The sequence below is a fragment of the Hippocampus guttulatus genome, chromosome 17 (assembly GCF_054856545.1).
Source record: "Hippocampus guttulatus isolate MCC_2025c chromosome 17, RoL_Hgut_1.0, whole genome shotgun sequence".
Taxonomy (NCBI): Eukaryota; Metazoa; Chordata; class Actinopteri; order Syngnathiformes; family Syngnathidae; genus Hippocampus; species Hippocampus guttulatus.
Window position 1 is genome coordinate 3,797,827 of NC_141277.1, and position 24,954 is coordinate 3,822,780.

Below are 24,954 nucleotides of genomic sequence, written 5' to 3' on the forward strand. Positions count from 1 at the left end.
TGAGCACTAAAAATGTTTATCAGGCTGTGGAAGAAAGACCACACATAAAACATTTTGCCGAATGTCTTACGAGTCTTAGTCGGTTTTTGACAGACGCCTGGATTTTGCTGAAATGACCCCAACATGTGCCACCTGAAATAGCTTGACTCTGTATTGATTTCTCCAAGGTACTTATTAAGTTGCTTGACATTTTGCTATTCAAAGTCCGCTGTAACACCAGACTGATGTGACATTGGCACTCAATCGCCCAAGCACTTGTTTCGATCTTTTATGATTGCATTTTGATAGCATAGGAATCAGCATGGCTTCCCGTCTTTCTCCGCATCTTCGCTTTTTCGCTGCCGTGGTAGGCTACAAATCCCGAGCTTTGGGGAAATTCAGACCTTAAGTTGGACATACCGTCTACACTCCGTCAGTGAATAATCAATAAGCGTTGCTGCTAGTAACCGACACGTCCAACAGGCCAATCACAGCCCAACACGGACTTCCGCATGAAAAATGCGACAGACGCAGGTGGTTTGAAAATCTCTTTGAATGGTCATCCTCTCCACTGCAGTCCATTGTGACTGTCCCGTGACCTTTCTGCAACTAAAGGACAGCGACCACGAACACACACACACACAGACATAAGGAGGGGGGGAGAACAAGAGGGCTGGGCTGTTGCTCAGATCCCTCCATGGTTCAACTCCTCCGCTGGGACATACAGCGCGCTGCCCCGCAAGGCTAAAATTAGCCACTAGCATATGCCAGAGGAGAGCGCTCATCGCAAACGCACCCTGAATCTCTTTGGCTGTCTTTTATTCTTAATTTAGCAAAACTCTCCCGCTCGCTCGCTCCGTTTGCCTTCACGTTCATCACTGGCTGATGACTTAATGAGACGGAACAAGTGACATAGAGAAAGTCGGAAAACAAAAACAAAGCGGGAACGGTGGGGGAACTGAAGGCAGATATTCCGGATTGTTTCCGAGTGGATTGGGAAATGAGCAGAGGCTCTTTGTGATTGTATGGGAGGGGCACGTTGCGAAGAACTAAACCCCAAAGTAAATTGAGCCATTCATTTTCTCTTGGCTGACGAGGCTTGTTTACCTGGTTACATGACAAGTGTTTCCAAGTCTTGAAAAACAAACGGCTTAAAATTTTCCATCAAAAGAAACTTTTGATTTTCCATTTTCCATCAAAAGAAACTTTTGATGGAAAGTTTTAAGCCGTTTCATCAATTTTCACGAGAACTAGGATCGATTTAGTGTTCTCATAACTGAAATGCCAATGGGCTCGAGAGGAGTGGGGTTTTTTTTATGTGTGTGTGTGTGTGTGTGTGTGTGTGTGATCCTCCAGAAAATGCTCCAGTGAGAAAAAAGTGATGGCCCCGTTTTGGAGGATTTACGGGTCAACGAAAGGTTGCATACAAGGTGATGCGAGGATTATTGGCAGACGGCTGCAAAATCTGTTACGTGTTTATCCTTTCATTGTCATGTAAATATGTAAAAGGAAGAAGTAAAATGAAGATGTATATATGTCACAAAGATGTAGTCAGGTGAGACCAGAGCTCACAGGTGGGTGGTAATTGAGAGTGAGAGTAAGCTTCTCTTCCCGAGAGGTTTTTCACCAAATTTGCAAGAGCGGCTTTGCCGGAAAGCCTCGCGAGCTGCGGGGTCATCCCTCCCCGAGGACATCAAGGAAAGACGTCGAAACTCATGAGCGGCGTGTGGAATTTGTTTAGCTCACAATTTCATGGGTTCTAATAATAGAGGGAGCGCATCCTAACAAAGGGTTTTGGATCAGTGATCTCGGTCGAGGCGAGCTTCGTTATGATGAAGGTGTCCATTAGGGAGCTTTCCCTTTGGAAACTGGGATGCACTCATTTGTGGAGAAATGCTTACGTTGCAAAAGTGCCCGTGAAAACAAAGATTTTCAAATGGAGTTGAAAATGGAGCTGGGAAGGGGATGGGGCAGCAAAAGAGGCAGAAATACCTTTCTTTTTGTTTTTTCATGAGGGTTCATTTATCGGGCAGAACAGCGAATGAGCGGTTTGCATGTCTGCCTCAACGTTCTGAAATTCAGGGTTCAAAACATACACTTTAGCTTCTTCCCATGTTTTTAAACCATGCATGGTCGGTTCAAAATTCGAAATTATCTGTAGGTGTGAATATGAGTGTAAATGGTGTTTGTCTATATGTGCCCTGCAATTGATTGGCAATCAGGTCATAAATACAAACAATCCAATTAAAATAATGTGTAGTGTACAGTTATAACTGAGCATCTTTCTGGGATTGGAGGCGAATGGGGTTGGCTGTGTTAATGCCCACTACGGCGCAAACTGCCCCTTTTTTTGTTTGTTTTGTTTTTTGACGGTTTGCATACATCTGTGAAATTACCAACAACTGTTTTAACACGCCAAATTTGTGCCGGTCATGAAAATATTGCGCCAAGATCTTTATGAACTAAAGAGAAAATTAAGGATCAAACAATCAATTCCAACAGGTTGTACGATGCTGAATTGACGACTTTTTCTCGTACGGATATAATTGCCACAAGATGGCAGCAAAGAACTACACGAAGCGAGGCAATTTGCTTCATCATAGTTCCTTGGCACCAAGATCTCCCAAGATGGCGCCAAAGCAATACGGTTAGATTAGACAGGACTATGGCCCGAGCACAAAAACATAATTTTTCATAGTTCAGAAAAGAGAAATTTGTGAATAGGTGAATTTTCAAAGAGCAAATTGTGCATATGTGGAGAACAAGTTAAGAGTGAATCAAGAGCAGTGCACACCCTTTGGTCTCATTAGCTTGCAAAATGGGATTCATCAACAACCAATTCCACACAACTGACTGGATTCTTGACAATCCAATTATTGGTGAACACATCCTTATTATACGATGCCGTCAGCATTACAAGGGCACAGGAGAAGATGGCAGTCGACCAAAAGCTGCGTGCCCACCGCACAAATATAATCAAGTCGGATTTCATGGCCGCTAGAAGCAATCTCCGTCTTACGTGAGACCAGCATCGAGGTGACGCTGACAGGCAGCCAAAAGCACGGCCAAAACACCGCGGCCTGGCGTCAGCAAAACAGGCTTATGGTGCGCCCAGCTCCATTTTGACCAGGGGCAAGGGCAGAGGTCAGCATAATCCTCTAATACAGCAGAGACAAAGAGCCAAGATGTGATGTGATAGCAGCAAAGGGTCACACGGCGGTACGGGCCGGCCAGCTCGCTCCCGTCGGGAGCACTTTCGCCAGCGTTGCGCATTGTCGGCCTGTAGGCCCTTTGCAATTGATGGACTACGGCTCATGCACGAGCAACCTGTGGCTTTTGGATGGACTTTGTTTTCTTTTATTGTACATCCACTATACCAAAACAAGTCATCATATGAAGTTAGCGAAGCATTTGTCTTCAATTGGATGTCAGGGACCTCCACTGTTGTATCCCCCCACCCCCAAAAAAAATTTTAAAAGCATCGTTCAGTTGCATTTACTGCATTTTGCCTTCTTGTCAAAGAGTACGAAATCGACCACGTGCACGCTTCCCTCCAAGAAATAATATTGGATGACTAACACACGGTAGACCATTAACAATGAATGGGGCTCAAGAGTTCAAAGCAAACTGTTTGCTTAAGGAAGCTACTTAGCATGCAAATGTGTCTGGTGGAAAAGAATGAAGGGGACGGGACAAAGACTTCAAACTGCATATTGGGCTACATTGTTGAGGTAATAAAGCCCTGAGACTTCATTGAAAGGCAGATGGCTGATGGATGGAGTCATTACATGCGGAAAACAAGGCACCAGCTAACCACCAAAGAAACAGCACAGCATCCATATTGTATTATTCAACAAATGAGAGAGAGAGAGAGAGAGAGAGAGAGAGAGAGAGAGAGAGAGAGAGAGAGAGAGAGAGAGAGAGCATTCGTCTTAACCAATTTTGTAAATGTAGTTTCAGTCATCGTTTTTGCTTGGAAACACTATTTCATTGAACAACAACAATGTCAAGTCAAGTCAAGTCAAGTCAACAGTATTTATAGAGCACTTTCAAACAGCCATCGCTGCATACAAAGTGCTGTACATGGAGCAATTTAACATGCACAATAAACAGTAAGACAAATCGGTAATAAAGGCGGTAGAAAGCACCAAACAGTAAAACCAAGAACAAATCTAAGTCATGCTGAGTCGAATGCCAAAGAATACAAGTGAGTTTTGAGGAGGGTTTTGAAGATGGGCAGCGAGGAGGCTTGCCGAATGTTCAGTGGGAGGTCATTCCAGAGAGAGGGACCAGCAACAGAAAAGGCTCGATCCCCTCTGAGCCTCAGTTTAGTTCTTGGTACTTCTAATAAAGTCTGGTCCACAGACCTGAGGCGCCGGGCAGGTGTGTAGGGGCGGATGAGCTCAGAGAGGTAAGGTGGCGCGAGATTATTCAGAGATTTGAAAACAAATAAGAGGATCTTGAAAATAACTCTAAAATGAATGGGGAGCCAGTGAAGGGATGCCAGAGTAGGAGTTATGTGCTCCCTCTTACGAGTACCAGTCAAGAGGCGAGCGGCGGCATTCTGGACCAGCTGAAGGCGCTTAATGGAGGACTGGCTGACTCCAAAGTAAAGGGCATTGCAGTAATCGAGCCGGGATGTGACAAAGGCATGAATTACCATCTCAAAGTGTTCATGTGAGAGGAGAGGTTTTATTTTGGCCAGTATGTAACAATGTAACAATTTCCTATTTTTTCCCAATTCTACCTGTTGTTATTTCATTCGTTTTCGCTCGCAATAATATCCTTGGTGCCGAGGGAACAATGTCAAAGTGTGTTGAGGAGCTTCACTTCAACAAAAGCTGGGTTTTGCCACCAGCAGTTGTGGCACCTCTAAGCTTTTTTTGGCGAAGGCAAAGTTCACTTTCCCCTTGGGATGTAACGACAATGCCGATATCGCGAGACTAAAATTGCCACGATATTGTCGCCGTCACATCACCATATTTCTGGCAGCACATCTTTGAAGAAAAAAAAAAAAGGCCAGATTGTTTTGCATTAGTGCAGCTTTAGCACCCTACGGTGGTTAATTTATTAGTGCAGTTTAGTTTGAATTAGGCATGTTTTGGCCACCTACCTGTATGTTTACAACACACGCTAATCGGCAGACATAGAGGAGTGTAAGACACACACACACACCGAGTACGAGGGTTTTTTTTTCCCACATTTCAGTTTTTATTTTATATCGCCGACCTCCCCACAATATCGTGATAATTATCCTGTCATGACGCTCGGATATCATTCCTTCCCTACTTTCCCCTGCTTATTAAGTCATTGAAAATACAACAATCAACCTGTAATTCACAAATGGATGTTTAGACCTCAAGTCATCCTTAAGTAATGACGAGTGAAAAAGTGGGAGCAGCTGTGTTCCGTGGGACAAAGCGCTCTGTGTTGCATCCTTTTCTGTGATGGTCAGCAGAATTGTTGTTGTCCCCCGCACGAAGCACATCATCGGCGCCGAGCCTCGTTCGCTCTTGCCCGCCGCCTCACCCGTTCGTTCTCAATCTATTTTGGTCGTGTGAGCGTGATAACCTCACCACTTGTGTTCTGCTTTTATAATCTGCGGGCGAGTTCGCATTTGGACGGTTCGCGTGCAGTTTGGAGCGATTGCGTTGGGAATGAACGCAAGGCCGGAACATTTGCATGCGGCGGATCGCATGGCGACGCTGGTTGGCGGAAGAAGAAAGAAAAAAAAAAAGCTCTGATTTATTCTTGTAGAATGGCAGATTTTTTTTCTTGTAATATTAAGACTTTAATCTGTAAAATTATAAATTTCCCTCGCTTGCTACTATGTATATTCTTGTTTAACTGCATTTACGAACCGAAAAAAATGCTCGTAATATCCAGGCCATGTTTGTTTGATATGTTTTTATAAATCTTGCATGTCTCTCTCGGCACGGGCACCTGACAACTCATCGACACAGCGGGAAGAAAAAGCGAAGACGAGACAGATGAAGCAAGATTTGAGCGGACATATTGTCTGAAAAGCTGCCAGCGGGCCCGAGAACAACTGTTTTCCCACTTGACCCATTTTCTCTCTCGCAATTGTTACGCAAGTTGGTTTCGGCACGACAGTTTGACAACATCATCATTCCAGGAAGTCATTTAGCGTTCTTTGTGCGTCATGCACGACATGAGGAGAAATTGCAATAAACAGTCAGTTGCAGTCGTTCTATCACGTCAATATAAAATATCCACACAAGCGCACACACGCAAAAAAGGCCAAATAAAAGTCATTTGAGGGCTTTCTATAGTCAAAGCTCATAAAATGTTGACGGCGTGCTTATCCTTGTGAAAATGTACATTTTGTGCCTCCCAAAATTTGCTGTTGAAGCTTTCCAGAATTTTGTTGAAAATTCAGCCCTGAAAGAATACAAATCGGCAACATGGAATTTGGTAGGCATATTTAGTATGAGGAGAACCACAAAAAAAAAAGCTCAGAATGTCATAACAGAAAAGATGTGGGAAGTCTGCCATTTTGGTTCCACGTGGCCATTTTGGCCACTTCAGGAAGTCCTTCAAAGACAAACGCATCCTGGAAAATTGATCTGATTTGCAACAAAATAAAAACTACAGTACACACACTCGCCAGATGGAGAATGTTTCAAATTTTGGGATGCTTTGAATTCATGTCCCAAAGATGATCCAATAATGTATGGAAAATAATCTTCCCCTCACGTAAGACATTGCTTCGTTTTTTTTTGTGTCATTTCCTCCAAAAAAGAACTGCTAAAAGGTGACCCAGAAACGTCTTGCAAAAAAAAAAAAAAACTTGAGAAAATAAATACAGCAAGACGGAAAGCGAAGTGCTGTTTTTGCAAATACGTCTGTCACTGAGGCAGGAGAAGAAGGGAATGGTTTGAGCCTAAGTTGTGTTTGTGCTAAGAAGGCAGTCGGAGTGGATTAGTGCCCATGTGAGAGCAGGAAGGATTTGACTGGATTGTACAGGATGACCCTGCTGTGCTCATGTTAACATCAGGAAGATGAACCCTTCCCGCCATCGTGTACACAGGAAAGCAGGCGTCCTCAAAGGCAATGTATGGTCCCACAGTATGAGTCCAGGCATGGCAAGTAAAAGGCGCAGGCGATCCACCCTCTGCCCACAGGGGCTCAAGTTGAATGTGAGCCATCTCTAGTAGATGTAGGTAAGCAGCATTGCCCTTCTCATGACGGAGGCGTCAATACCGGTACCGGAATTGACATTGGTCTGAGCTCGTACTCATTAAAAAGAAAAAAAAAAAGATTCAATACCAAGACAACGCTACATCACCCTTCCAGGCAGTGGCCATATAAGCCATGTCATTTCCCGCAAGACTTACCATGGCAACTTTACTCGCCAGTGTTGGTACTGTGAAACCCAGATCTAGTGCGATCGTTATTATAATGTGACGGTTTCCACGGAGGCGGTCCGGTGGTCCAGAGGTTAGCGCGTCGATCTCACAGTGCAGAGGTACCGGGTTCAATTCCAGCTCCGGCCTCCCCGTGTGGAGTTTGCATGTTCTTACCGGTAATGTGTGGGTTTTTTCCGGGTACTCTGGTTTCCTCCCACATTCTACAAACATGTATGGCAGGCTGATTCAACACCCTAAATTGTCCCTAGGCGTGAGTGTTAGCGCAGATGGTTGTTCATCTCTGTGTGCCCTGCGATTGGCTGGCAACCGGTTCAGGGTCCCCCCCCGCCCCCCCCCCCCCCGCCTACTGCCCAAAGACATCCGGGATAGGCTACAGCACCCCCCGCGACGGATGGATTGATGAGCACTCAATGGATGGATTGATGGATGGATGGGTTTCCATAGAATGGCAGTTGATCTAATGTTGATCATTACCTTTGCAAAAGGGCAACTTAATGCCGTTTTGATTGGTGTAAACGCCTACCGAGAATGACTAAATGATGATGATGATCGCGGGGCAACGTCGGCAGAGAGATGGCGCCCGCTTGAGCAAATCAAGCGCAACATTAACTCTCGGGAAGTGAAAACGCGAAGCGCTAATAGGCGTCATTACAGGATGGCCGCCGAGACAAGCGCCACACGTCTTCATCTGATAATAAAATAATTTAAGGCCCATGCGGAGAATCTGTTTACAGTGCAAAGATCAGCAGAATACACCAAGCCCCACCGACTCTGGTCGGAGTGTCCCCCCCCCCCCCCCCCCCCAGGCCCCGTTCCTCCACCTTCGCGGGCCAACCACCACCGTCCAACAAAAATAAACCAGATTAGCCTAATCGTCACACTTATCACTTCAGCCTGACCTCGCACCATTGCTGTCATCCGTCTGCTTACTGTTGCGCGTACACTATGCAGCAGAATGGGTGTGGGTGAGTGGGGATATCCCGCAGTCAACGTTTAAAAAAAAAAAAAACAACAGCAAACAAACAAAACAAAACAAAAAAAACGACATGAGTGCACGCGCTTCAAATTTGGTGGCAGCAATTTCGACAGTTTGGCTGACTCTAAAATGGTTGTCTCAAAGCAAAATGCCAGGGCTTGACTACTTGGGTTGTTTCTGTTGTGTTTTGTTTTGTGAGGCTATTTATGATTGACAATGCACGGTATCCAAATCCCTTGCTCTGTGCTCTGAAGTGAAACATGCTCCGGGGGGCTAATAAGAATATAAAAAGGTCAGTGATTGAGCTTGCGAACACGACCAAACATTTTTACAGGCCTGCAAAATTTGGTGAGGTTTGAGGATGTGAGGGAAAGCCCTCAAAATAGAAATTCATGATAAGAATGATGAAGAAATGTGACTTTAGAATGGACTTTGGAGCAGTGGATACAAAATCAAAAATACATATACGCTTGGTGCGGATGCTAAAAATAAAGCAACAGCTGCTGGACAACGAAGCAGATGCTGATCGAGTGCGACTGCTCAGGGGCTGCCGAAACACTTGCACTCCCGCGGCCCGGATAACAGAGGAGTGCATCTTTAAAAAAAAAAAAAAAAACGACTGATCCATAATAATTTTTGTATGTCCTGAAAATGTTGCTCATTACATTACAGAATCTAAATTAGTTTGTTTTGTCCATATACCGCACAAGACTTTACACTTCGAAGGGGCGTCATACTCTTATTGGATCGCGCCTTGAAGTAATTACATTTGACTCACATCCGTTTTACCGAAGACTGCGGCGTTAGCTTCTCAAAGGTACCGATTAGCATGTTAGCTACCTTATGCTAGTTGCTTGTGATCAAGGGGATATAGTTCATGCGTGTCATTTTAACATTTTCTTATTACATTAGTAATTTGATAATTGTGTGACAGACACAGCATTGTTTTTTACAGAGGGGCGCGCACTCAGAGGGTTCAAATCCAAACTGCTTTCGGAAAAGAGGAGAGGGGGGGAAAAAAATGGAGTCTCCCGGGTGGCAAGCGGCTGAGATTTTCCGCCCCTCGGGCCTGAGAAGCGTGAGCTGCCCCCGCCAGCGAAGCAAGGCAAGGCGAGCGAGATTGCCACTTGAGGCGCGTTATGTTCATCGTCATACGGGAAGGGAGGCTGAGGTGGGGGGGGGGTGGCTTGACAGCGCTTTCAGTACACGTGCCGTGAAGTCCATTCGGCTGTAGTCTACTTAGTGACGGTCTTTCTTTATGCATTAAAGAGTCAACGGCAGCAGGACGGGGAAAGATTATCACAACGGGCCTTCACTACGGAGGATACAAAAATGAATAAATAAACCGGCAAATGTTAATATTTCTTTTCAAATAATTGGCGCGATAAGCAGATTACGCCATCACTCGCGGCGCAAATCTTCGACTAACTTGCGCCACCGCCAAAAACAACCTCATGCAAATGACACAGGGAATGTGCTGAATACATATACATGCAGTCAAACGTTTGTCCTTGCCTTGCATCAACTCAATCGTGTGAGTGAAAACACACACACACACACACACATTATATAATAAATGAAAGTGAACATAAGAATGTAAAAACAATAAGATGACAAAACGGCCCCTCTCCCTGTTCTCATCGGATAAGGAAGAGGACGCCCATGGAGGTTCTGAACGCTGATGAAAAATGCACGAGTCAAGCATGAAGAGCGGCGATCGGTCGAGTCACTGTTGTGTAGAAGAGTGATCGGCACCTTTGGGCAGCGCCAATGCAATGTAATAGTATCCCCTCTGCACTTTAATCAAGCTGTATGTATCCAAGCGTGGCCTTTCGCGAACAAATGGAAAAGCTCATGAGCTAAGTGTAGCGACACGCTAAGAGTCACCCCTTCATCACCTCATCTCAAGCTGTCTAGAACCGCCAGTGTCTTTAAACAAGTCCACTGGTTGGCCAAAAGCAGCAGCGCTATCGAGTCCGCTTTCTCGTTCACACTGATTCATTGAGCCGAAGTCTACTTTGTCTGAATGTATCGCCTCGGAACCGATGGAACGTACACGCTGCAGATTGCAGAAACGACGACTCGACGCGGCGCGGCGCGCTCCCTCGAGAGAATTCAAATGTTGTTCGTATTGATCTATGTTGCCTTTCAGTGGACGTGATTTATTCTACTGCCTCGGCGTTGTCGGATTGCATTCTGCTGTTGTCGACAAGGCTACTCAAGGCAATGGAGGCGGGTAAAGAAATAAATACATGTACCAAACATGGTGTCTCTCTTTTTTTTTTTTTTTTTTGCCTGACATAAACCTCTGATAGTTTTGTTCCCATTAAATCGACTTCATCGATTCCACCGCCACGTCGTGACTCATTGCAGAAATCGGCGACGTCGACGGGCGAAGAGATCCTAATAAGAGGCACAAACAAATCACCCTTGGTTGTTGATGTTGCGTTGATTTCGCCCGCGGTGCGCACTCGGCCAAATGCAGAAACCTGCGGCGCAAATATGACGCCTTTCATCACCTTTTCTAACCCGTTTGACTACCGTTGACTGCCGCGCTATTGTTGAATCCCACGCGGCCATTTTAAGCTACGGCTGCTCAATGCAAAGAAATAACACAAAAAAACTTTTGGGGGGAAAAAAATCGATTCCTACTGCTTCGTTTTCAAAGAGCGCACCGGTTTGCGCACCCTAGCCGGCACGTGCCACTCCGAGGCGACGCGATTTGATAGATCCTCACGCCAACATGATGCATGGCAGACTCACACACGCAACACCCACGCGCACAAAGACATCACATCCAATCACGTCGCACCACAGGAAACACACACTGTGTGTCCTGCCACTAAATGGCATTTGAGCGGACATGCTAATGAGGCCGGGCTGCCTCTTTTAAATGTCACCGGCTGGCATGTGTGATCTATGCAATGTGTACTCTTGCAAAGATTCGGCGCATCTGTGGAATTAATAGCAAGTCGCCGGCCCTTTAAATAGAACACGGGTTGAGCACATGGGACTCCAAAATGCTGAATTTGTGTACGTGTGTGTGTGTGTGTCTGTGTGTGTGTTTGAGAAGACGGTCAGAGAATACTTCAGTGGACGGCAAATGCAGTGGCTGTAATGCAGTTAGAAGTCATTTAGATACTCGGCTCAGCTGGCTCACATTTTCCTTCTTGCGGATCGATTGAACGAGCGGCAGTAAATCTTTTCAATAACAGCCCAAGATCCGAATCACCTTCATCCAACACAAGCGCTTAGGCCAGGCCGTCTTGACGCAATTTCACAGTCTTTAAATCAATCGTCAAATTGGCAACGATAGGTAATCCGCCTTTGCCAGAAAACGTGCGGTGACACGACACGGCTATGCTACGCTTGCTCTCCTTGCAGTGACGACCAGTCGGTGGAAATCATTACGCCGTACAGGAGGGGGAACGCGTGTCACATAGCACGGGCATCAACTATGGGTAAGTAATTACATCAACAGTGAGGGATTATGCTAATGACAGCAGAGACGGCGGTGACAGAATGTCAAAGCGAAAAGATCGTGATCTACTTGTGAAATGTGACTCTATTGGCATATGTGGCAAAAACAAAAATGTGCCAGAGAAAAATTAAAAATCCACTTTGAGAGGGCTAATTGGTGAGTTTTGCCACCCAACTGTAAGATTTAGTGTTGAAATGAGCTCTGGATGAGGCGATGCAGTCATCCAAAAAGTCAGTCAAGCAAGACACACGCGACATTTATCATCATTTGGAAATAAAATGAAAAATGTATAACAACAGCCAAACTGGTCAGTTTTTAATTCACCCCTCCTGTTAGATTTCAACACTGAAACAAGTGCTTGATTAAGCTATGCGCTACAGATAGCTAAGCTAGCGAACTGCCATTGGGACTTTGGCATGCAAAAGTGTGAAATAAACATTTTCAATGCATTTTTTGCGGCAATCTGTTTTTCTGCCCTGCTGTAAAAATGAGCATTAACGAGCCATTCATGAAAATCAACGAGCCATGGATAAAGCGACGTGGCTACCCGCTTATTCAGTGACGCTTGATAAATGCTATTTAACTGTCATATATGTAAATAACTGTGCCTGTGTCTACCCCAACGGGGATCATTTCAGTTTTCCCAATCTGAATATGTGCCACACAAAAAGTCAAAATGAAAATGGGGAAAATGCTATCGGACTACCGCATCTGTGTATCTTTCTATCATAACGGACATATGAAAACGTTTCAAGGGCCCATGCCCAAAATTGAACATGAAGTCACCCATTTTGGTTTGAAGCTGACTTTTTGGGTGAATTCAAGGGCTAGTACTTTGACGCTCTGCGAAAAGGGAATTCGCCCAAGTGAGCTCCAAATAGAAGCAGGCATCCATGAATTGCAAGCCTTTTTTTTTTTTTTTTGTCAATGTTACCTAATGTGGGTGACGGCATCAAAATTTGATGATCATTTTGAGGTCAGCCACAATCCCAGAATAGATTTGGTTTGACTTTCAATGGTTCAATATTAGCATAAAACATAATAAACTAGTCCGTATATATTTTGCCACACACTGAAAGCAGACAGATTAAGCCCGGAGCTGGGAAAAAAAAGGGTAAAGCTCCTCCCTGGGGGGAGGCCACGCTGCTGCCACCAGCCTGACCTGAGCCCATGCGGCTGAGCCGGGATATGGCAGCGGGCCTGATGCTGATGCTGATGCTGCTGCTGGTGGTGGGGGTTATGAGCCAGATGTGCCACTGGTATCATCGGCTACACTGCAGTTACAGTTACGGTAAATATATTCACCTCTCCAACCCAAATAAGGCAACAAAGGGCAGCCATATTTGCTAAGAAGCATCAGTGGAGTGTGACCGACAGAAGGTTATATCGTTATACTTTCCGTTGGTGATCAGTAATAAAACACTTTGCCATTGTAAAGCTCATTAACCGAAACGCTGACACGGTGCCAAAAGCCAAGACATCTGGTGCTAGCTGCGCTAACATAGCAAGAAACTTTTTCGTTTTCAAACTAAGCTAAATGTAAGTTCGGGATGAATCCATCGAAAGCTTCAACTTCTCGGACGGCCCATGAAATGAGCCATGAAATAACACCGTGCTGTTGTTAGCACATTAACCGAAAATGCTACTGGTATGACCGTTGTTACTAGCCACTGCTATGCTAATGAGGCAAGCTGGTCGACTGGCTTTTGCTTTTCGGTGATTGTAATAGAAAATTGGGAGCAAATCAGCCTTGCTTCTAAATTTTATCATCAGACGGGTGGCTGTATGCTTTCGCTGATCATTTTTGACTGTTTTAGTCTTGTGGATTCAAACCTCAAAGCTAAAATGTACAGATGTGTAGGTGATTTTAGCAAGACAAGCTCAAGCCATTATCCCACTGTCCGCCCCAGCAGTTTTTCATGCAGGAAAAATGACTTGTGGACACACCACAAAATAAACAAAAAAATCCATCTGATCATGGTTTTGGCTGGAATGAGGAAAATGTTCAAATTCGGCCCTATTATTGTTGTGTTTGTATCCCGCTTAAGGAGAGTGGATGTTATATTTTACGCAAGTTTCAAACGAACAAAGGAAGCTAATATGGCAAGCACAGTGTTGATGACTCTGAGCTGAGCGTGACTCATCGAAGGTGTTCCGTTATGAAACTCTGTTTAAATGTGTCCTCTGAAGGCCACCGTATCGTCTTTGAAGTCCAGCTGAAATAAACAAAATCATCACACTTTCCGAATTCCTCTCTTTTCGCTCGCTCACTCACTCTCTCTCTCTTTTTTTTATAATCCTTGTTTGTTTTACTCGGCGTGCCAAATGAGCAGTCAACTGCTCGGCACGACCTTCTCTGCGTAAGCTGCAATTTCCCTGAGCGCTGCACATCGCCATAATTACGTGCGAGCAAACAAACGAATGAATGATTGAGCACACGCGTATGTGCATGGTGGTGTTCCGCTCGCTAACACCGGCGACACACTGCCTGGAAACTATAGTACGGGCATGAACGACGATTATTCTGGGAGGAGTTGACAGGGAATTTCTGAATAATGAAACTCATCATTCGTTTTGGCCCCAACCTAATAGGAATCATCAGTCAAAAGCAAGGGACAGGCATAGTAATCAATTCGCGATTATTCAGTTGTTGATTCATTGCGTTTCGATGAGTACAATTGGAGTGCACAAGCTGGCCTGATTTCGAAACGAGTCCAAGGTGACATCAATTCTGGGTAGTTGAGCTACATCCAGGTAGACAAACACTATCCAGCGTGGTAACAAATGTGAAGATATTTGGAGCTTGTTCTTCAAATAACAAAAATGTTTTGTTGTTTTTTTTTTGCTCAAATAAAATTATGAAAACTCACACAATTTGAGAAAAACAGAATAAAGTGCGTTAGCATAGCTAAGTGACAGACAGCCCTGTTCTGACTGAATAAGACTCTTGATGAGGCAGATGGAGCAAAGAGGTGGTGACAAAGTGAGGAAGGGGTTCACACTGAAGGACAGTGACGTGCATACCGGATGACGATTTATCGTCCACTTCGGAGTGGGTGACTGGATGGCACTGACGACGGTTGACTGTATTACAGCATGCGTTTGTTTTCCCCCTTTTTTAAACACAAATCCTTTATCCGACCAAACCCCATGTGACAGCTCTGAATTTTTCCCACTCTCCACGCTCACAGCAGCTCCCGCGAACGTGTCGGATCCGTCGATGTGTCGGCGTACGGGATGCGGAGGGCTACGACATTTCAACGCCTTCGTTTTATTGTTCGCTGTATTCTCCGTTACGGAGTGTACAAACAACACTTGCGGGAAGAACATTCATTCATTCCTTCGTTCATTAAGCATCATACTTGTTTGAGGTTGTGGCCTATACCACATCGCCATCCTCCCACACAGACTCCTAGTGGCTCATCTGGAATGCTAATCAGCTTCCCACATAGCCAGCATGCCCAGCACATGGCGACAGCACACTTGGAGGCAGTTGTAAAAAAAAAAAAAAATGTACAGCGTATCATGAGATTTTTCATGTATGTCTAGTGAAGATCGAATGGAAAAATAGAACCGCACATATGACGGCTACCGTTATCCATTCCATGAAATCAGCGTAGCCAGCTACGCAGCTATGATATAACCTCAAATCATATGCGGCTATAATAAATCCGGGCTAGAATTTTTGTAATGCGACACAGGACTACCGTATATCCGGCACGGTACGTAGCAAAGATATCCAAGGACCACATTTGACGAGGGTACATCTGGCACTACACACTGGTTTGCTATATGTGAAATAATACATGGATGCGGTATAAGCCGCACGATACGAGGCTAAAGTATATCCAGCATCATTGTAAATTCAACGGATCACATGTCTACAGTGCTTTAAATCCAACCCGATACGGAGCTATGGTATACCCAGCACGATGGTCAACATCTAAAATCATCCCGTCTGTCAATCTATAAATCAGAATTGATTCCAGACGTTTTCCCTACCCACGACGGTAAGCGATCAATTGTAGAAATAGGCTGCTTTACTGGTTTTGGGCACTTTTTACTTTATTGGGTAGCGTCACAAGAGCTTGAAATTGAACTCACGGCCTGGTAGTTTTATCGACGCGGACTCACTTAGGGACGATGTTTAGGCTTAGCAAAAAGGCTCCAGACTTCACATAGCAGCCATTTGGACCCTTAGATCAGTGTTTGGTCATGCACAACATGCGCACAAAAAGAACGTCAACTCGCGGTGTGATCTGCATGACGACAACAACATTAACAAACAAGGAACAAGGTTGGACAAGGACACCGAGGATGAGTTGGGAATAAAGAATACAGTAGAGGAATAGGTATGCGAAACAGCAGGGGCCATCCGCTCTAATTAGTCCACTTAAACAAATAAATGCCTCCCTTTTCCCATCAGGAAACGTAAGCCTAATTATCGCCGATGAGAGACACTAATATCATCACACAAGCATCTCATAATGCGTTCGTATGAATAAATGCGCCCTCCACCCCAATGCTCTGCATTTGTGGACATTTATATATTATAATTGATTGGTAGGGGGGTGAAACAAACAGTTGAAAAAAAATTACTGTATGATGCCGTTTGGTATTATTTCTAAATATTCTGCGAAATAGAACACTCGTCATAATAGAGCCCCACCCTCACCCCCATCCCACCTGCATTTGTGGAAAAAAATATGGAGCATCATAACATATCCGAAATGATCGGATGCACCGTACCGTACGCGATGTACTGAAGTATATCCTGCACACGATGCAGCCATCGTATAACACCACACTTAGCGACGCCATATCCGGCACGATACGAAAAACTCAGTATCACTGGTAGCGTGCGCTATGGTATGTGTATCATGATTTGCAGCGATGGTTTACGGGAACAACACACAGCAACCGTAATCCGACATGATTCGATGGCCACAGTATATCCAGCACGATACGTGGCCGCGGCACACCCGGAACGATACTTGGCTACGGTATCACCCGCACAACGGTATACCAGCGAGATACACGATGGCTCCGGCCTATGGACGGACATAATCCACCACCAAACCCTGAGAACAAATACGAGTAGCGCAGAGTGCTGCGCGTTGACAGCCGAAGGTTGCGTACTCACCTCCTCCCACTGATGTATGTATCGGATGAGTCGAGACAGTCTCAACAGGCGCAGCAGGCTGAGGATCTTGGTGAAGCGGACGATGCGCAGGGCGCGCGCCGTCTTGTATACCTCTGAGTCAAAGCCTTTCTCCACGATCAAAAAGATATAATCCACCGGTATGGACGACAGGAAGTCCACCACAAACCAGCTCTTCAGGTAGTTCATCTTGATGACCTTGGGGTCAAGGATAATCTCGGAGCTTTCCTCGTTCACGATGCCCGTCCTGAAGTTCATGACCAGATCCACTAGGAAGATGGTGTCCGAGGCCACGTTGAACACCAGCCAGGTGGTGGTGGTCTGCTCTGAGAAGAAGGTTATTCCCACAGGAATGATGATTAGATTCCCCATCATCATGATGAGCATTATCAAGTCCCAGTAGAACCTGCGGAAACGGGCACCTGCATTAGTATTTGAAGTAAAAAAAATTAAATTAAATTGCAAAACGCTACATTTTTTGGGGGGGAGGGGGTAAATATACACATATTGTTTATATAAAGGCCTGCCTCCAAACAGAAGCCACACAATGATAGATGCTTTGTCCCATCCGCAGTACAGCCGGGACATTAAATGCGGAAATGCAGTATATGGCTTGGCAGAATACACAAAAGGTTCCGATTTCAATCCAGGTATGCCAGTGCCCCCCATGTGAGCTGAACATACGATCGTGACAACTACAGTCCAAGACGTATGGACGATTTCATACAGACAAACATAACGCTGCCCTTGGTCCAGGCTGTTAGTGGATCCGCGAGCAATTCGCCAGCCCCTCCGAGCATCCCGGGGGCCGCCGATAAGGTCTGAAAATAGATGCTTTCAGGCATTCTATCTAGCGACTAAAAACTCCCACCCTGACGCCATCCTCCGAGGGTGGAAATCGACGAGCTGGCCGGCTAGGTGGCGGGCGGCCTGCGTTTGCGCTGCCGGTCTGGGTCGGCAGTAATGGATCCGTATGAATTCATTAAAGGCACGGCCTCGGCTTCATAAATACCTGCAGATTGCGCGTCCGATAATTGTCTTCACTTAAAGCTAAATAGCGGCCCTCCGGGCGCTGCAGAATATAGCGGCGGCGCGGTTATTTTTACACGGGTGGCCATTGACGTGAAGCCTCTTCGTATGTATGCGTGGCCTTGACTCGGCAAAGAACCTTGAGCGGAGCGTCCGGGCTATTATTCTTGCGGCCAAGCGCAGCCAAATGGGCCTTGAGCCCGACAGCCGTGTTATTCGTCTTTTACATGAACAGGTGAAAGGTCGCCCCCCCCCCCCCACCCCCTAAGAGAAGAAAAAAAAAAGATCATGTTGTATTGCCGCATGGCCGTTTGGTTATTCAGGAGATGGTCACCAAGCGTGACGATGCAGTCAGCCACACTTAACAGTGCGCGCGGCTCTCCCGACATCATTGAATTAAGCGCTTGCTTTCACACTTCAGCCGCAATGCATGCAGCCCGCCCCGCGCGGGCAACGGTGCGGCGTGCCCAGTTAGGACTGCAACGCTGCATTGAGATCCCGCGTCAACATTTCGTCCACTTTGTAGTCCGACAATCAAGAGCTATAACGGAAACAGAGAGTCCGCCGCCTCTATCGCGCTGCTCATTTGTCAAGCAGCTCGGGTAGGCGGCGGAAAAACTTCAGTTGGGATCGATGGAAGCCGGAGACGCCATTACCTGGTAACGGTTCAGGAGGAGAACACACACACACACACACACACACACGCACACACACAAGAGACTGCAAATCACTGCCAACATGTTTGCAATGCGGGCCAAGTGACTTCATTAATTCAGCAGCTTTCTCCACCTTCTGTTCTGAATAAAAGGGTGGAGACAAGATCGACCACCACATTTTTCACTTTCAAAGCTAATATTGCAGCCATACCCGAGTCGGGATGTCACCTGTGTGTAAAGCGCCTTTTACCAAGTTCGGAAAAGCCAGTGATTTTATTTTATTTTTTGTTATCCCCCTAGTCACACTTTTGCATAAACGGCACAAAGATGAAGCAAGATTCTGCTCTCAGAGATATTATCAAAGCTGTAAGGCAGAAGGGGCGGGTCAACGTACTGCAAAGCTAGTATCAGAGCCAGAGATGACGAAGATGAAACCTCTGTGTAAAGCTCCTTTTACAATGGCCGTAAGAAGCTGGCATTTTTCTACCTTTTTCATTTGATCTGGCAGTTATGTGCCTTTCGAGGCAGTATCACAGCTTTAGCAGTCCTCAGACTCACACGCGAATTACGCGTTCGCTATTCGTTTACCGTACTACTACTACAGGTCAGAGTCCCAAAAATGTCCAAAAGGCTCTTCCAAGCCTCATAGTCACTTTTCTGAAAACATACAGTGTGCACCGACGAGCTAACACAGTAGCATCAAGCTACGGGAAGTTTTTTTTTCTTTTTACTTTAAAATAACTTACTTTGATACTTGACACTCACTTCTCCTGTCTTATCCGTCTCGCGTGATGATGACATCATCTACACGTGATTGCGGGGTCACGTGTGGCCGAGTGAAATCAAAACACAGTTCCGGAAATATTCCGCCTTTGCCGGGTTCTGTATCGAAGGCAGGTTTATTGATTATTTTATTTGTATTCAGAATTAATTTTTTTCCATCGGGTCTCTGCGTGAAAGAGCCTTTAATTGGGCCGAAATGTTGGCACGAGAGTACCAAAGCAAGAAATTCAGAACCACTTGCTTTCGACGTCGGCATCGATCTCGGCTGATTATCAATCATTGTGTGGATAAACGCCGATGCATCATTGTAGCCCTCTTATTGACGGGGATCAATACTGTGCTATTCATAGAACCACGAGCAGGAAGCCTGAGCCGGAGGAACAAATGCAGATGTTTGATAATGTCTGATAATTGCGAGACTAATAAAGGTTTTCTTATCTTATCTTATCTTATAAGGCCGAGTCGAGTTAGCTTAGCCGTGTACATTAATACGTTTAAGGAGCCGCGCCATACTGAACGACACACGAGTATGAAAACACCGCGATGCACTAAGAAGGCTTTTAAGGAAGGACAAAGGCCTCTCTTGAGTATGAGCAAAAGGTAGACCGGGCCCTGCATGCGGGACCTCTCCAAAAACGTCTGAATAATGTATACTACTAACTTGCCATTAATCTTTAAGCAGCCACGCTGCACAAAGAATATGCCGGGCGTTACGTTTCAAGTGAAGGGATATATTGTAAGTTTTTATGGATGTTGAAAAGCTTTTTTTGGGGGGGGGGCAGGGTTCCAGAGGACACTGAATGTGAAATGAGACCAACAGCAGCAGCAGAGGAAGGCAATTTCCCAGGCGACTTCGCTCTCAGAAAAGTGCCCTTTAGAAAATGTCAGGGCAATGGTACGGAAGTTGGGGGACTTTTTGGGAGGTGGGCGGGGGGGGGGGGGCAAAATGTAGGACTTGCTTCCTGGATTTGGAGACACCCGTTTTATGATTCGCCAGCTTTTAGAAAAACACACTGCTTACAATGAGGGATGAAGGATTTCGATTTTTTTTTTTTTTGCTTTTAAACAAAATAAAATACAAACGGAAAACCTTAAAGACAAAAAATGGAACTACATCTCACATTTTTAAAAGGAAGTTAACTAGAATCATGGCGAAAAAGTCTGTCCATTACGTCTGTGCATGCAAAAGATGGAAGGTCAAACAGTTATTTGAGAATTATAGTCGCTAATAAAAACTAAAAGAAACCTGAAACTAACTGAATTTATAAAGCACAACACGAAATAGAAAATAACTATAATGCCAAATCCCATGGTCTAATAACCCTGCTGTGCCACGACACGGTGGCTTAGGTTACACAACAAGTAAATTTCCGCTATGCTTCAAAAAAAGAAAATAAAAACAACCAAAGAAAATTGGCCAAGGTGCACCCTTTGCCCATCTTCTAGCAGCATGGGTCAATCTCCTTACATAATGGTTTGTAGAGACCACTAAGCTCATTGACTGCTAATCCTTGACCACTACCATTGCTGCGCATCTCGTCGGAGATCTCTCATAAACCTGCTCATGTCGTCATCACGGTCAACTCCAAACAGCAATTACAGCCAGAAAAAAAAAAAAAACAACTATGGAAGAATGGCAAACGTCCAACCAAACAATGCAATTCATACGATATGCACGTCTTTGTCATGCGGGAGGGAACCACGATACCTGGAGAAACCCCACACGAGAATGGAGGTCAACTCAACACAGAAAGGCGGGCGCTAGGATCGAACCCGGAATCTGAAAGCTGTGAGGCGGATGTGTGAACCGGCGCCCACCTGCGTAAAAGTACATTGGGTTGAAAAATAAATAAATTAGCAGACATCTGGACCCCCCCCCCCCCTCACGCAATTAAGAAAAGCATGTTGCTTGCGGTGTCGTCATCTTGATTTGTTTTGACATTGGACAAAAATGTGAAACGTGCACCAACAACACCCACGGGAAGGCACAACAGCCCGAATATACACCGGGAGCGCTTCGGTCTTTAGCTTTTACAACTTTGCTAGAAAACAACTCAGAGTACGGTCCAGTTCAGGTTGAAGCACTTCTGCAGGCCGCCTCGCTCTGACTTCAGGACCAAGGACAGTTCTCTGAGACAGGCGTAGGCTCCAGAGTGGAGCGGAACTCAGGAGGGGCGTGGGGGTGGGGTGGGGGGGGGGGGGGTGACGGATCCACCGTTCTGCTGAGCCAGGCCGCACGGCTGTTGGCACGCAGGATGAGGGCCCGGATAAGCGAGATGCATTAATTGGTGAAGTGGACCATGAGATGGTGGCCAACCTGCACCTGATTTCACTGGTGGAATTAAATGAGGCAGTCGGCGCACCGGGGCTTCATTCATCCCACCGCGACACCAATTTCCATCACATGACAGCAGGCGAGCGAGAGCCATATCTGGTTTGACAAAATTACACACCGCATACAAAGTGTCAAAAGAGATCAATCCATTGAGTAGTAATCGAATATCACATTCATCGACTAATCTAAGAATCGATTCATCATTTACAGCCAAAGGCAGAGTGTGGACTAGTAGTATTTTTACGCACGTGAGTTGACGGGGTGGGCCCCCCCCCACCCCCGATTGCGCAACCGTGATCACCAGCGAGCTTGAAGCTGAGAGAGAGAGTCTGGCTGCACTGTGGACCTGCTTGCGTGCCCTAATTTAGAGTATTTGATGAACCTCAACACATGTTGGTGAATAATGAGAAAAAGGCCGGAGAAAAACATCGGAGATTCTCAACCTGGCGCAAGTGCCAACCAATAATCTATTGTGGTCAAAATGTATATCCCGTTGCAGCCCTCGCCCCACTGCTTGCCCACCATCAACATGACATCACACGGGAATGCTCAAACTAAAAGAGGACCCCCCCCCCCCCTCCGGCAACCCCCACCCCAATCTCCTTGGTCCGCCCCCCCCCCTTCCTTGCAGCAGAGTAATGTTTACAAGCCACTATGCTGGTGATGCTGCATTGGCAGGTAGAGGGGTGCCTGCACGAGCTGCAATTTGTAAGGGGGGGTGGGGGGGGGGGGGGGGAGACGATACGCGCGCGCAGCCAGCGCCAGAGCTCGAGCGTGTTTGCCTTGCGTCCAAGGACATTTGTGCGATGCAGCAAAATGCCGCAATGAGACGCGCGCTTGGGTGCAAGGTGTGCGCGAAAGCTCTCAGACCTACGGGTGACCGGAGCCGGGAGGAGGGGAGGAGGGGAGAGGGGGTGCGTTCAGGTGTTTTACCTAAAATCGCTATACGGGTGAATGATCCAGTAGCCGGCCGTCTGCACCCGCTCCTGCTCCTTCTCCACCGCTTTCTGGCTGCCGAACATCCGCAGGGAGAACTTATTGACTCCGGGCTGCATCATGGCCCCGAATTGCCTCTGCATGAACCCGTGTTGCCTGGACGCCGCCTCCAGGTCGTCGAAGCCCACCATGGCCTCGTCGCGCTCCCCCTTGAAGCCCACCGAGTTGCCGTGCTCCTTGGTGTTCTGGCCGCCCGCGCTGTTGTTCTTCTGGATGGAGTCCTGCCGCTGGAAGGCGTTATTCCCGTCCGCCTTCTCCTCCTTGGCGCCGGAGAACGAGTTGGCTTTGTCCTCCATGGCTGCGCGTGCTTAGAGGCGGGGAAGGGAGGGGGGGGGGCCCGGGGAGGTGGAAGGGGGCTCGAGCCGGAGAGGTGCCGCTCTCTCCCGGTGTCCTTCACAGTGCGTCGGCGCTGCCGTTGCTGCTGCTGCTGCTGCTGCTCCTCCTGCTGCAAATACCGGAGCCCGAGTGGCCGAGAGCCCTCCCCTGCTCGCTGGCTCAGCTTGCCTGGGTTACCGCCATCTACCGACGGGCCGAACTGTCCGCGCGCGCGCACACGCACGCACACGCGCACACACACACGCACACGCGCGGCTCGTCTCACTGCGGTTTCAACCTGCACAAGCTCCAGCACCTTATTTGCATAATCATGATGGACAAGAGCCCCACTCCCCCCCACTCCCCAATTAACACATGACTCGTTCAATGAAGTTCACCAATCTCGTTAGCCTACACGAGAAAAAAAAAAGATTTACATTTAAAAAAAAAAAGTGTGGACATTATTTGCACGCATTAAAGACATGTTTCATCGACATGAATATTGCACAAAATAAAATCGTATGCATGCATGCGCGCATGCAACAACCCATGTCGATATTTTGATGCCTTTTTTGCAGTGTCAGAGATATTTGAATTTGCTGCAACATTTTGACAACTGCTAAGATTTCACTCTTAATAACAGTCCAAAGTAAACGGATTCTCACAGAATCTCTTGTGTTACTGTATTCTGAAAATGTGTTCTAGAACGTCACAATACATGAAATTTGTCAAATGTTATTTCAAAATTATGAAATAGTTTGTTTTTTTTATCATCAAAATACTGTATGTTAATCACAAAATATTGTGTTCAGGTTATCATACACGTATAAATTCATTTTGCAGCAAGGGTGTTGCATGCTAAAAAACAGCCACAACAGAGTATCAAAAGTACTCAAGGCTCTGATCAAAACTAATCCCTAAACCTTAAAAAAATGTTGGAACCAATTCAGGTCATTTAAAAAAAAAAACAAAAAAAACACGCTAATGTTTCATGCTAACCGATAGGGTTGCGACGTTCAATCACACCGTATTCATGAGATACATCGGTTCTACGATGCGGGCATGTGTTGCCATTTGGTGGTAATTGCATGCAGTGGTAATAAATCAGTCGAATAAATTGCACTGATGCTTCTTACACCCCCCCCCTCTCCCCCCGCCTCCATTTGGACGGGCCCCACACAGGTGTTACTAATGTATTCAATGTATTTAAGCCTTAGAGGCTCTAGCGACAGCCATGGCAGCACCTGCGTTGCCTGTGTAGCTCAGTGAAATGGCCGATAAGTCCGTCTTGATTCAACACGTGTAAGTAGTCCGTCGGTCCTTCATGACCGGCATCAAGTTTTTGGGATAGCTCAGCCGTATTTTTGTGTGGAGGTCGACAAGCAGTTTCCTGTTTTTTGTTGACTTGAAATACTCGGCGAAGCTAGCTATCGGAATATTCGCCACAATGTCACGCGTCGGTAGATTTGATTTCTAAAATATATCATAAAAAATGTAAAAACGACAATAATAAAAATAATAATGACAATAATAAGCATAAGCAACATCTCATTCAATGCAGCTGGCTGTCGAGATGACCGGACAGGATATTAGCTTGGGTGTTTTGCATGCTTGCTGTTGGATTATTATGTAATGATCCAAATGTTGCCCTAATTGAAACAGACATCCCTTCATTTATTTCCTCCTGTTTTTTTTTCTCTCCCCCCCGCCCCCCACCCTGTTTGCATTGGGTTGGATTAGTTGGCATGCCAACTGTTCAACCCCCCTTCTTGTGTAATTTGACTTCCACAGTTCACGGTGCCAGGGAAGGGGAAGACAGTGGGAGGGGGGTTACGAAAAGAGAAAGATTGCA

General features: G+C 46.1%; 1 protein-coding gene across 1 annotated transcript in view; it reads right to left on the reverse strand.

The window, feature by feature from the left end:
* The window catches only part of hcn1 (hyperpolarization activated cyclic nucleotide-gated potassium channel 1), a 50,896-nt gene extending 27,584 nt beyond the window's left edge, over nt 1-23,312 (reverse strand). Inside the window, exons 1-2 of the mRNA XM_086135121.1 lie at nt 22,725-23,312; nt 16,971-17,394 (exon numbers count right to left, since the gene is read on the reverse strand). Coding sequence (XP_085991247.1) covers nt 16,971-17,394; nt 22,725-23,083 — 783 coding nt within the window. The 5' untranslated portion in view covers nt 23,084-23,312. The remainder of the gene's footprint in view (nt 1-16,970; nt 17,395-22,724) is intronic.
* Between the last annotated feature and the right edge of the window lie 1,642 nt (nt 23,313-24,954).